Below are 14827 nucleotides of genomic sequence, written 5' to 3'. Positions count from 1 at the left end.
CTTGCTTTTAACAAGTGCATATATGAGAGTGACTTCAATCATCAGCATAGTTTAAAAGTAGTGGTGGGTTTAGGAATATTTGGATATATCTGTTTGTATCCTGGCAGATTCATTGCAGCCAGCTAATATAAGACTGACTTTGCCTTTGCTGTCTTTGTTAAGACCACCTCAATGCCTAGAAAACCTTTGTAAATCTTCCTTCTGTAAAGCTTCCCTTCAGAGCTTCAGAGAAGTTAATTATCTCAATACTGGAGTAGTTCAAGCAGCTGTGCTGTGGGATTTGTTCTCTACATAGCTCTTGGACCTAGTGAGCTTAACAAATGAACTTGGGGTTTATGCAAATCTCTGATGTGTTTGATCAGTTCTGTTAGACATAGACACCTTTACCTCACTCCTCAGTCAGTGCTTCCTCAGATGCAGATGAGTACCCCCTGACCTGGTTCCTACTTCCTAACCTGATGAAAATGCATGATGCTGGGGAGTCCCTTGGCAGGGCCCTGGCTGTAGCAATCACCAGAGCCCCCGTATGGGCAACAAAGAAGTTTCTTTAAGAAGATGGCAGCTGCAAAAAGAATCAAGGGACTATTTTGGGACTAAAGGAAGTATACAGATGAAAGGCAGATTTAAAAGAGCAACTAGATCTTTGTGGAAGAGGCATTCCTGACACACCCTAAGCAGACAAAGAAAAAAACTTAATTTTTTAAGGGTATCCTTACTTCTAATAATGGAAAAAACAATAAATTTTTCTGATGGGAATCCACTTTATAGTGTAATACACAGAGCTTTATAGTCTTCTCTGAAAGCTAAATGTTAAGAAAGCAAAGAGCAACCTTCTTAAATGTATTGCACACAGTTCTGTATTCTGTAGAAAATCCTTTTGGCGACCTGCACAGCTGGCTGTGGGTTAAAGTAGACTAGTATTTTGTTGCTGCATATAGTGCCAACAGGGTTTCAAAATGTGAATAATAAATAAGTTTAGAATAAGTAGGATCAAGAAACAAAATTACCAAGAAACAAAAAAAGAGATCGTCATGACATTTTATAAATAAATGATGTTTCTCTGCACAACACCATAATATACTGAGGGATTCCTTGACAAAGGACATTGTGGATGCCAGGAATGTACAAGGGTGCAGAAAGAGACTGAGAAAATTCATAGAAGAGTTATTTATTTCTAGACACATAGAAACCACCTCTGTGTCAGGGAGTCCTTTACCCCCACATGGCCAGAGGCTGGCAGATTATCCAATATCGCTGTATACTACTTATGCTTTTTTTCTCTTCCCTGGACATCTGCTTTTAACATTTTCAAAACTGTATATGAATGAGATGGACTTTAATTGTGACCCAGCATAGATGTGTTTATGTTACCAGGAACATAAATAAAAGCATATGATATTAATTTTTTTCTGCTAAGCTCATAAATGAGTAATATTTCATTAGAAATGCTGAAGAAAGTAAAAGGGAAAAGACCAATATTGCTTGAATTAGGAAAATATGTTTGATCTAACATGTAAAAATCATAAAAGCTCAAGGTATTTACCCAGCAGCATAATCAGGTGAGCAAAATTCATACCTCTTTTTTTTGGTGTGCAGAAGCCAGTAAGAACCAGAGGATGATTTAAGAAGCTGCACTATGATTAATAACTAAAAGTTAACCCACATTATAAGTTATGAGTAGCTATCATATTTTTGACTTCATTGAATTAAGTGTGTAAGTAGCTGTTTAATATTTTCTATTTCAAGATACTAAGCTTGCTCTAGTTATTGTAACTTATTGTAACTATTTTTCCTCTGTAAAGGTAACTTTACAGTGTGAGAAAGGAAAAATTAGCCACTGATTTGATAGTCAGGAAGAAGGAGGTTTTTTTTAATGGCCTTTACTAGTTTGAAGATCATAGAAGTGTAGAATAATTCAGGTTGGAATCATCCACTCTGATTAGATCCCCACTCTGATTAGATTTTTGCAGGATATGGTTCAGCTGAGTTTGGAAGAACTGGGTCTATTGCAGTCCAAGGATGGAGATAATGTAATCTAAGATTACTCTTTTTAAAGTATCTGCCAATAGCTAGAGAACTCTGGTTTTATCACCTGTTTCACAATTAATACACATACTTCAGCTGAGATATTGCCATGAAACATGCTTATCAAAGAGAATACATCATGCCTACTGAATTCTGGGCCATGAAATTCTGGGCCAAGTACACTGGTTCTCTTTATGGAAAATAATGTAACATTGTGTTGAGAAAGCTTGGCTATTTCTTGTGTAGTAATAAAAACCACAATTGGACAAAAGCTATTGCACCATAAAGCATAAATCAATGAAGTTGAAATGAAACCTTTTGAAGTTTTTGAAATAAATCCTTGAAAAGTTTAAGTAGTACAAAAAACCCCTTGAAGAATTATAAATATTTCACAGTCTGCATATAGTTCCCCTATTATATTCTGAGGAATCCATTCTAAAATTATGTGGTATTTAAAGTTCAGAAAGGGGTGCAAAACAACAATCACCTCTGATTTTTTTTTTTGGTAATTCTCAAAATCAAGAGTCTTGTGTCACACAACTTGGTTCTGTAAGTCCTTCTGTGTGGGGATCTCATGAGAGGGCACTGAGGAGGCACAGTTCTGATATGCAAGTGCAAAACAGACGTTTTTCTGTGAGGTTCTCCTGATGTGACACCAGGTACATGTGTGCCTGTGGTCAGTAGCTGATGGAGCTCTGTGTTCTGCCTCCCAGGGCTTTGCAGAAAGTCACCAAGAAAATCCAAGGCATATCCCTGCTTGGAAAAAATGCTGTGGGGAAAGAAGCAGGCTGGAAAGGATTGGTGATCAAGTTTGGGCAAGAGCAGCTGCGAAACTTTATGCAAGTTGTCAGAGTAGGTGGGTTCAGCTATGTGTTCTAACACTCAGATCTGAGAAGTTTAAACATGGAAATAGGCTGTTGGCTTAAATGGGCTGAGCACAACCTTACAGCCACACTTATGCTTAAATAGCCTGCGGGTGGAAGGACTAATTCTGTCTTTTGCTTGCTGATAGCTGCCCTGATCTACATGTCAGAAAAAAACTATGAATTTAAGTTGAACATTTGGTAATCAAGCACTTACTTGAACTCTGTCAAGCAATATGCATCTCTGACATAGCAGGAAAAATGTGCTTAGCATCTGGGCAGACTGGATTAGTGAGAAGAAAGCAAGAGGCATCTGCTTGTAAGAACTGTGCCTGTTCCTCCCTAGGCATGTGGGAGACTTCTGATAGTTGCAGGAAACGACTTCTTCCACGAGCAGCTTCATATGCCTTTACCATTGGTTGTGGGTGGAGTTTCCCCATCTGTATAGCAGATGAGGACTTTGGACAAGCAGACATCACAGGAGGTCTTAACTGTGCTGAAAAATATCTTATTTTAGCTACAAAAAACTTTTCAACATCACAGTGAAATAATATTTCAGTATATTTTAGTGAAATATATTTCAGTTTGGTTCTGAGGAGTTTATTTGTAGATGGGAACAAAATTTGTGACAAATTGTGGAGGTTTTTCAAAAGAAAAATGTAGCTGAATAATCTGAGTTTCTTCATCAGTACCTTTCAATTGGGTTCCTATCACAGGTGTCTAAATACTAAAAGAAAATTAAATGTTTTTAAAAGTATGTCTTGAGAATGCTCCTGAGGTTAGTAGTAAATAATTTTAAATAGTGCAAATATTGCACATGAGAAGCACCATCCATACATTCCCTGCTGCAGAATTGTCCAGTAAAAACTGTCTCTTTTTGCTTCAGAAATATTGTCATATTAAATGTGCTCTCTCTCCCAGTGGCTTACAAAGCAGTTTTGTTTCTACATTACAAAATTGCTTTTTATATTATGAAATCTTGGCATCAATACATCTCTGAACATCTACCCCAAAATATGGCAACTAGTTTAAGTACTAAATAAATAATAAGCAGTAATAGTCCCCTAGTGTTGCTGTTTGCTAAGAAGCAGTAGCACTGGCAATGGGAATTCAATCATTGTGTAACAGAGACAAATTTAGAAAATATGAAACAAAATTAGGATATGTGTCATTTAATGATACTGGAGTATGTATCTCATCCTGTGGAAGAACTTTGGAAACATTACACAACTATTCTCGTGTGGTTTGAGCAAAATGAAATGCTAAGCATTATTGTGTTTTTGAGCTTAAGACTTATAAAATGATTTGTAGATGAAGAAAACCCCATTATTCTTGCTTATTTGAAAAGCAAAAAATAGTCACTTTGGTAACAAATAGCAGAAGTGAGTTTCACAGCTAAAGGTCACTTGGAAACAAGTATGTTTCCCAAATGGGCTTCAAATGAACCCAGCTTTCATGAATGTAATTTGAATTTTACAATATTGGAGAGTTATCATTAGTTTCCACAAATTAGTCAAGAACTGAAGCACCACCTCATGATCATTTTGAACATGATGCATCTGAAAATCAATAATGTTTTGATCAGACTGATTATGGCTTTTGGCACTCTAGAATCCTCTTTCTTCCATTTAAGATTTAGGAAAAATAATGAAGGTATTTTCCTTACAGTGGAAGATTGACTTAATAGATTTATGACAGATTGTCCAATATTATGAATATATTGAATGAAAATATACCATAGTTTCCAATGGGATTATTGACATGTATTTTTGCTATCCTTCAAATTTCCTCATGCTGAGTAATAAATTTGCCATAGCTAGGCTACTTGTACTTCTGCACTTAAAAAAAAGCAAAAAAAATAATGAGCAAAGTCAAAATAAAAATGACAGTTTTAAATTTTTTTTGGAAGTTGATGCACTTTTTCTGTTTATTAAGCTTTGATTTATTTGGGAGAAATCTGCATTAAGCAAAACCACAGAATGTAGCTGCAAACATGAAATGATTGCTTTAATCAAGTGCCTTACTGAAAATTTCAACCTTTTTTCTCATTTTTTTTCCATAACTGATGTTTGTATTGTGGTTTGTTCAACAAATCAGTTAGTTACCTGCAAATACAGATCCATTGGATTGTAACATTTACAGTATGGCCTGGTTTTGTCATTTGCCTGAGCTATGCAGCAAGGAAAGAAAAGAGGTAAAATATGTAACTCTCCAAAGTAATGGAATGTTTGCATTGTGCAATGACTTGGTGTATTTTAAATGAGCTCTTTATTCCCATTTAAGCATCTCATAGATTTGGAGCAATTAACTCATCTGAAACCATTGTCTATGGTTTTTAACCTAGACAGTCTTATGACCACGTTAAATAAAACAGAGTTCAGCAGAACACAAACATCAGGACTGGAATTTGTAGGAAAAGCCTTGACCTTGGTTTAAAAGCTAGGTTTGGCCAGGCAGGTAGTTTCCAGTGGTCAGTCAGTGTGGTGTCTTGAGGCTGCAGTTTTGGACAATGGATTTGCAGCATGCAGGAGAAACAGCAGGCAGAGAGTGGCAAGAATAGGCCTGTGAGCCAAGAGAATCGTGTCTTATTTCCCACGACCCCTGGTACCTATCTTCTCATGTATATTCCTATTTGTAGAACAGAGATAACATTTGGTGTGTAAGTCTCAGCTTGTTTATAAAATGTCACAATATCCTTGGATAGAAGGTGCTATGAAAATATAATCTATCCTACTAAATAAAACCCCACATTACCAGGCTCTTCTGCTTTGTCTTAAAATTTTAGTCCAGCTAATTTTATGCAAATTAAACACATTAGCAAAAATGAAGAAGTTATTTCACAAGATATTAAGTACATTACCATAAATTGTCATGATGATGGAAATTCATGTGTCTCTGACAAACAGGTTTATACACAAGTTTACTCCTAGCTTTGATTGCATGCCTTGGGGTTGAAATATATTTAGTGGATAAACTTCCATTTTTAGATTTTCAGCAATTAAAGGAAAACAGATTAGGAAAGCCTAGATAACCTACTGGTATTTATTCAGCATAGAAACTCTTAATCATGTATTCATTATAAAATATGAAGAACTACTTATTTACTTATTTATTTATATGCATTGCTGTTTTTTGCAAGCAAGGTAGGTACAGAAACTGGAAATTGCAGGAAGATACCAGGACCTCCTTCTTTATCCAAATATAATAAATAAGTAGGAAACCATTAAATTAATAGTAGATTATTAATGGAGGCAGGTTTTCATTTTACATTGACAATAAAGCAACCCTTTCCAAGGTGACGTATTTACGGCGAGGACAGAGTAGAGTGCGCAGGTTATAAAAGAAGATTAAATAGCTTGTTGCTGATTCTGTAGAGCTTTTAACTTGAATTCCAAATGATGAAATGTGACAAATTACAGATTTCTTCTAAATGTATTTTTTTCAAGCCATTTGATGTTTGATAGATTTCTATTTTTAAGATTGTTTTCAAATTGTTTCAAATGGTTTCTTTTGCATAGCATATGTTTCCTATGTGAGAATGTGCTTGCATTTTTTTTAGTTCCCTCTTTTAAGTCAAAACTTACTTTTGATTTTGGAAAATTCAAAAATTAGATTTGTCATTTTCCATAAAATTAGAGACTATTTCTTAAAGTGCTAAGTAACCTAAAATCACCATATTTTTATCTCTGTTTTTCAAATTAACATAAATACTTCCTAAATTAAAACTCAGCATAAATCAGGTTTATGTCTTTTTATTTGAAAGTTGTCAGGTCAGATTCACAGTTTTAATGTCACAACCTCTCCTTCTTCAAATCAATAAAAATTATAAGATGTAAAGACAAGAAGGACTAAAATCTCCCTTGCACTGAATGCCCTTGCTTAGTAACTACAAAATATGGACATTAGGTTTTTTGCTTGTTCCCAGTATAATTTTTTTGTATTTTACCTTCATGTTACAGAATTCTTCTTGCTGGGGAATGTGCAGGGTATGACTGTCCCTGACCTGGAAGGGAATTCCGGTCAGGACTCAGGAGACTTCAGCACTTCAAGGCCTTTGCAGCTGCCCTGTCCCAGCTGAATTGAACAGTTTTCTGGGCAGCCCAACAGGCTCAGTCGCAGTAAATAAGTAAATGCATCTTTCAGCAGAAGGCATGCCAGAAGTGGCAGGGACGTTAACAATTAATTAAACAGTGACAGTTACTCCTGTCTCGGAAACAGCTGGATGAGACTTTGATCTTTTCATGTTTTTCTTAGAAAATAGGAAAAGTCATGGGAACTTTCATACATTTTCACTACAATTATGCTCCTCTGCTGATGCACCTGTTCTTTTTCCTTCTATTTTTCTTTCTATTTTTTTCTGGTACCTGTTATTATGACAATTTCAGTAATGCCAGTAGTATCTGGTACATATGCAAAACTGCAGTAACATGAATACGTCATGGTGGGTTAGCCCTGGTCAGAGCCTTTTGGTCTTATCTGACTAACAAATGACTTTTTAACCTCTAGAAAGACACTCATAAGTATATTGCTGTGGAGAATCTTTTTAGAGGTCACCGAGCGGTAAGAAGGATTTGTACAGCTATTGGGAGTTTGATGCCAAGGCAGAATCACAAGTGAAAAAAAATAAAAAATACTGTTAACCTTTAGGTCTACCTTTTAGCTGACATTCAGTGAGCTACAGTTCATGCGACGCACAGAGAAAATGTGTTTTTCCATGTTGTTTCTTATGTTTATCCCAAACATACAACCTTTTCCAAATTCAGTTTGACTATAGGGGCTAATAGCCAAATTTAGATAGAACCATTTACTTGGAATAACTTTGGAATCTCTTAAAATTAGTATTATAGGGCACTTGGGTTTCTGGGAAGGTTTTATTTTAGGCTCCAGTGATGTGATATGGTATGCTGTGCAATTCTACAGCAAAATAACAGGCATTATTTGAAAAGTTTAGTAGTATTTTCCATTGTTCACAAATGAGGCTTCCTGATTTAACAAATAAGGCTTCTATCCTATGCAGAGCTGCAAATATTACGATTACAGATTTGCACCAGAGCACAGTGTTCTCAGAGGCACAGGCTAGAACAGAGTGGTCTTAGGTCTGTGACAGCTGTGTTCAGGTGTCTGCCATGCAGCTCCCCACTGCGTGGGGCCAGCGGCTCTTCTGTTGTCTGTAGGTGGGTTAGAAATCTCAGAAAGTCATTGGGATTTTAAAAGAGCTAAAACAGATGCCTCAGTTATTGACAGGCCAGTTTATTTCTCTTATAGGCATCTTTATTTGTTTTGATTGTTTCCTAAAAAATAAAGTAAGTAGTCTAATTTTAGTGGAATAGATTGTATAAAGATAGAAGGGTGTGTTTATTTATATTACTTTTATTATGACTTTTTCGGAGAAAACTTCTATATGGCAATAGTTGTGCCATAGGCCAGAACCAAGTCAAATAACTTCTAGTAGCTGGATTCTCTCTAAAGCAGCCTAAGATGATTGTATCTCGCTTTTTACAGTGTTGAGTGAATAGAGGTAAAAGAACGGAATTGTGACCTTTGATGAGACTCTTAAAAACAGCTTCATGTGAACATATAAAGCTGCAAAATTAAATACTTGCATAGATATCACAGATGTTTTCCACAGCCTGAACACGTTTGCTTTCTAGTTTGTAGTGGATGGAGTTAACTTGTGTTGACAAATGGTGGTTTTTTTAAAAAAGAAACTAAGAGTTTATGTGTCAAGATGTTGTGTGCAATGGTACTGGGTCTGTTCATACCTGCATAATGATATTCATACATTTATAATGATTTTCAGAACACTGGGAAATGGAAAAGTCACAAGTATTACTGATCATCCCTTAAAGAATGGTTCTTGTACCGTGGTCATGGCAAATAACAGGGAGACTGTTGGGGTGGCTGTAAATTCTACATACAGAAAGATCTTAAAGTTTCTGTGATTGGTTTACTAAGTTCCTCTTATTGGCCTGTGGTATATAGTATCCTACATAAATTTTCGTCTGTAATTTTGTATAAATGGAACTGGAGCTAAGGAAAGCTAAGACTGTACCTCCTGTTAGACAGATTTTTGAAATCCCTGTGGTCCTAGTTAGGAGTGCAGATGCAGTGTCATTAGGTCCAGGAAGAATTTTGATAATTAGACATTTAAATGAACATTCAGTTGTTTCTTTGTCAAATGCTGATTCTTCTCCAGCCGTAAGTGTTAGTTCAACATAAAAATATATGTCTTGAAGTCCAATGTTCACCTTATTTACACAATTTGAACTCTCTAAAAAATTATTGTCTTTGCAAATTAAATGTTTTGACCTCACATACAGTCACAGAGCCTAAAAATTGATGTTGTTCACAATAAACTATTTTCCCATTATTTTTTGGGGTATATATACCACATTTTAATATAGAGTATGTTGATAAACTATCTTTTAAGATATTCTCATTTTATGTAGCTTTTTATTATTAGCTCATTTCTGAAAGTTTTCTTTGAGATAACCATCACACAAGTTTGTCCTTTAGTTCCTTTTCTGTCCTCACATGAAAATAGATGGGCATTATTTGGAGGGATTTTAAAGTCAAAAAGCTGATACCGGGAGAAAGTCATGTGAGAGGCTGAACTCCAGTTTTGTTTGTGATAAGCAGTGATGTCAGTCGTGTTGGAGGGGTCAGGTACCATCTCACACAGCTGACTGTGGAAAAAAACCTCAGCTGGTCTCTCCCCAGGGAACCACAGTGTGTGTCCTCAGTCTGGAAGGGAGAGGGAAGCAACTGGGAAGATTTAGTACTGGGAGATGGGAAAGAGGAGGAGGTAGTTGTTACGGTGGAGCACTCACATGTTCCCTGGGTAACCTTGTAGTCAGACCTAGTAACTAATAAACTGGATTACAAAATAGAGTCCAAGCTAGGAGAACAGAGTTGATGTGAGAAAACAAAAACATTACTATAGATTTTATCTGATTGGTTTGGTTCCCATTTATGTTATGGCCAAGATGCTATTTGTCCAGCAGTGGAGGTGAATTTAATCTCTGCTCCTTTAATACCATTATGGTAGTGTAAAAATGTATGTGGTGTTAAATTGTGGTGTTAAGAATGTATGTTGCTTTCCTATTCATGTTACTTAGGCATCACACTTGACTGAGAAGTGGAGTAAAAGCTAGGCACAGTAGAAATGGTGAGAGCTCATTTGCAAAATCAGGTTATAATCAGTCACAAAAGGTGAAGAATCATACAAAAAAAGGTAACTGTGCTCCTGGCATGTCAGAAAACTGCAGTATATATGTGCTTGCTCTATCTCTGTCTTTCTCTCTTTTTTTCTGTTCTCCTCATGACACATGTACGAGACCAGGCTTTTTATGTCATACTGCAGCAGTAGCACCATCCCACACACTCTCTGTCTCTAAGAAATGTAACCCTTCTCTCGCTTATCTTCAAGTAGATTTCAGTGATTTCTGAACTGAATATCTTCTGCCTGAAGGAGCGTGTGTCTGCTTTACCTGTACAGAATTGACAGCCTAGGCTTGCATCAGTCGCTCAGATACAGGTATCTAGTGCCATTTGAGACACCCAAGGGTGCCTGAGACATCCACCCAGGGCTGGCAGATATGACCCAGGACCAGCAGGACACCTGCGCTCTTCTGGAGCAGCAGCTGGCAACCAGGTGAGATACTCCAGAGCATCTCCACTGCAGCAAGATGCCTGTCTTAGATAACTGATTTGAGCCTCCTGTTTCTGGGAATGCTGTATGATTAATATATAAAATGACTAATTAAGCTCCTGTTTTTGTTTTGTTCTGAGGCCAAGTTGTACAAATCTGTAATTACATCGTCTTCCTCTGGCTGCTAATGGAGCTGCTTGTACATGTAATTGCAGATTGTTCTGGGTAAAATGTACAGAGCTGAGCTCTCCCTCTCAGAGTGCTCTGGTTAGGCAGCTGCTCTTCTTGACAGGAACTTTAATAAATGACAGACCATTCCAAATTTGTCTTGTTCACAATATTACAGAAACAAAGCCACACAACTTTTAAAGCCGATAACTAAAAATGAGCATGTATATTTTTACACAGAAGGCTTTGCACTTCAGGGATTGTAAAATCTGTCAATTCTGGCACCATACAATTTGTGAAAGAAGCAAAAGACTAGATTATACAGCATCTCTTTCTGAGACCAGATTTATATTTTGTGTTCCAGAACTACATTAAGCAAATCCTCTCCTTCCTTCTAAAGGAGCTAGCCAGCTTGTAGCTTTCAAGCATTTTCATTTTTCAGGGATAAACATTACTTTGAAAACTTTTCCATACACCTGGGTGGTGACCAAAGACAACAAATAACGGAACAGGAAACCATAATTCAGTTCTTTACTATATAGAAGGTTTGCAGATGACCTAAGTAGCTTTTTAAAGAGACTGATTTGGTTTTTTGGCTGCTGGAAATGGAAAATCTGTCTCTTTTATTGTATTCTGTGTACATTAAATCAGTTTGTAATCCTCTTCTTAGTTCTCTGCCTACACTGCTTTTCCTTCTAGTTCAGAGAACAAGACAGAAAACCAGGCTAGAGCGTCCCCAGTGAGATGGCTTTTGAACATACAAGAGTTGCAGACTGAATTGGTGGCATGGCTTTAGATGTTGAGGATTTAGCAAATTCAGTATAAGAGGGACATTTCTGTTATTCCTTAAGCATTTCTTGGCTTGAGATGGGTATTGGTAGAAGTTGTGATATGTAATAGCTTTATTATGAATGCTGCTTTTTTGCCCTGTTATCTACACTTAAATATCCATTTTCTTAATACTTTTTCAAGTGTCATTTAAGGTTTTGTTTTAACATAATATCAAGAACTGAAATGTGTGCTAAACCTCAAACCTGAAGACAGACTGGATTGTCCTGTAGGTTGGCTCCTTTTCTTTGACCTCACTTCAGAAAGCACAGAGGCAGCAAAGTGACTTCTGGCACGGTTTGTTGGGTCATGGGAGGAAGCCAATTCCTCCAGTACACCAGGTATAGGCAATTCCTTGGAAGTGCATCCTATACAGTAATATGTAGAAACACATCTCAAAGAAAAGGCGTGAAAAGAAAATCATTAATTTACTGTAGTTTTTATTCTTTGTTGGTGTTCTGTTTTGTTTTTGTCCCAGATATTTCCATCTTTTTGAGCTCTGCAACTGGTACCACTGGCCAGCTCTCTGTATCAATAGGCAGGTAAAAGTTCAAGGGACCTTTAGGCATCATGCCAGTTATGATTCTTCAAGAACTTAAACACTGTGTTTCCTTCTTTCTGATATTTATATTTTCAACTGATGTGTGGCTCTCTGGAGAGAAAGAACTGAAATTTTCTGTCATTCTGTAAAAAACTACTGAAAAAAACAGGAACAAAAATCTACATTCTGCCTTCAGGAACCTTTCAATTTCCACACAGTAGATACATTGTGGACCAGTTCTCCAGAACCCTTGTCTTTTTTAACACATCCAATAATCCCATCTAGAATATTTGACTTCTAAACATAAATTGGTAATATGGAAATAATAGTTGCTAATATGGAAATAATAGTTGCTAAATATAATAAGTAATATTTATTGTATTTCTGTGTAAGAGGTATAAAATGCAGAAATCCAAATCTGTTGGGGTAAGCAGATCTTCAGGTACTTTTGTACAAGAAAAAAGTCTTCAGCACAGGACATCTCTCCTGAGATGGCAATTTGGTGTCCAGTATAGCTGGCTCCATAGAGTCAAATGCAGCACTACATTAAGCTTTGAAGGGGATGATTATTCTTTTCTCTTGGATATGGAACTAGCTGAGGTATTATAGTTATAATGCATATATATTCTTTTGCAAATAGCTCTTTTTTTGCAGTGCTCTGAGCTTAAAAAATATGGAATTTGTCATCCTTAGTTGGAGCTGAAAACATGTTCACAGTGGTTTAAAATAATGTTGATTATAATTTATTGCTTAGCTATAAGAGGAAATTTAATTTTGCTAAAAGGAACAGAAATGGGAACTTGATATGTTCATTTATTTTCCTTGTGAACTTTTACATATATGATTTCTGTTTCTCCTTCTCTGTCAGTGCTTTACTACCTGCTTCTTTCTGAAAAAATGAGTCAATTGCCGTAATTATGTACATGCAGAAACTACAGAATCCTGAATAAATATGCTTATTTTCATAGCTGGATATCCTGGTTCTTATTCCATTCTGGTGTCCTGATCTGAGGGTCCAGATTGTCAAATCAGTAAGACTTGGGAACAAGGAGCAGACTGGGGACTGTTGTTGGGCTGCTGAGAGTTCTGATAAAGCAGATATTCAGGAATTGGCTGATCTGTATGACGTAAGCTAAGCAGAGGTCTAGTGTACTCCATGATGTGGAGCAATAGAACAATCCTTATCAGATGGTCCTTATCAGATGATGCATGTGAGAATCAGCTGCTGGAGGCATAAAGTGGCTCAGTCATGTACCACTCTGAACATTCAGAAAAAAGTAAAGTGACTGCAAAACGCTTCCACTGTTCTGTGCTCTACTCATAAGAGGTTTTTGGCAATATACAGCCTTTTCAAAAGGAAATGCCAATTACTCAAACCCAAAAGCTTTTCTGATACTGCACAATTTTCAGTGAAATTTTGCTTAACAATGTCCATAATTATAGCCTACTTAATGAAATCTATATTATTTGGAAATAGCTTTTTATGCAAAGTTGTTGTGCTGTTGTTTTCTGTATTAAGTTATATGAATGCGTATAGCCTTAATTGTAAATATAAATGTCAAATACTACAATTGTGTCAAATCTGAATGTGAAATGGAACAGGTAACTTTAGGAGAACCACTGTAACATTATTACAAAATTAGACATTCTCATGTTAAATTTTAGAAGGATAGAAAAATCTAGTAGCTAAATAAAAGTAGTCTGATTCTATAGGAGGCTGCTGTAAAAGTTCTTACAGATCACATAATTACATTGTGTAATCCAACAGTAGAGTAACTGCTGAGATTTTTTGTTATTATTAGAGAAAACACAGCATCGTTAATCCATCTTACAGCAGTGTTTATATTTTTAATAATTCTTAGCAACTAATTAAATGTAATGACAGGTCTAATAAATAGAAAATCTGTAAGCATCATAAATAGGATTATCATTATATATTTATCTTATTTTCTTTTTAAAATTCTATATGTCTAAAAGGTCTAAAAGACCTCTTAAGTGACTTAATGGAGCTTCTATAATCCTGTTTATAAAAGAAAAGTTTCCAAGTTCATTCACTGATGTAGGTCTGCAAAATACTGTTTAAAGATTTTTCTGTTTAAATAAGATTTATGAGACAATATGTTTTGGAAAAGTGCCACACTTGTACAAATGAAGTGCTGACTAGATTCAGAAAGGCAACTCAAAACCGACCTTATTTATCACAAGAAGACATTGGAGAAAATCTAAAGAAACAGTAATTATAATTTCCAAAGCAGATCTAGGCCTGTATTAACATGCTAAAAACGATGCTGCTGAAAAACACAGTGAGGCTTAAGGTAGCATTTATTCCACCACCAATGAAAGGAAAATTTGATTGCTTTATGAGACACCTAAAACTGGTAGTTCAAGACATATTTTTTTAAACCATATTTTAAAGATAGTATATATCTGCTGGAGTTAAATGGTGCATTCATTAAAAAATTACAAAATCAAATTATTATTTTGTTAAAGGTTATGTGTTTTCCTCTAAGAGTATTTAATCTCATTCCAAAATCATTCTGGCATGTACCAAATGTAGAACTTGGAGGTTGTACAAGGCTAGCCAGCATTTCAACAGAAACCAACTATCCTGATGAAGTTGGTTCTTAGTGTGTAACAAGACTGGGTGAGGAAAGGGAAGGTTCTTCCCACTGAGGTTTAGTGCTAAGTCACAAGTTCCAACAATCTGGATATGTAGATGTGGGTATAGTAAGAGACAGCTTGGTCCTTGTG

At 36.1% G+C, this 14827-nt stretch overlaps 1 protein-coding gene across 7 annotated transcripts in view; it reads left to right on the top strand.

The window, feature by feature from the left end:
• The window catches only part of PDE1A (phosphodiesterase 1A), a 207822-nt gene that overhangs the window by 124773 nt on the left and 68222 nt on the right, over positions 1 to 14827 (top strand). Inside the window, exon 1 of one of the 7 annotated variants that reach the window (XM_088058461.1) lies at positions 10363 to 10542. The exons of the other annotated variants lie outside the window; for them this stretch is intronic. Within the exon in view, the coding sequence (XP_087914587.1) occupies positions 10487 to 10542 (56 nt within the window). The 5' untranslated portion in view covers positions 10363 to 10486. Of the gene's footprint in view, positions 1 to 10362; positions 10543 to 14827 lie in introns of those variants that run through there. 7 annotated transcript variants of the gene reach the window in all.

This window comes from Pseudopodoces humilis, chromosome 8, assembly GCF_049639895.1.
Source record: "Pseudopodoces humilis isolate 2021_Gansu_Grassland_sample_001 chromosome 8, ASM4963989v1, whole genome shotgun sequence".
Classification (NCBI taxonomy): Eukaryota; Metazoa; Chordata; class Aves; order Passeriformes; family Paridae; genus Pseudopodoces; species Pseudopodoces humilis.
Note: the sequence above shows the minus strand (reverse complement) of the source record. Positions and strands in the feature narration are given on the sequence as shown.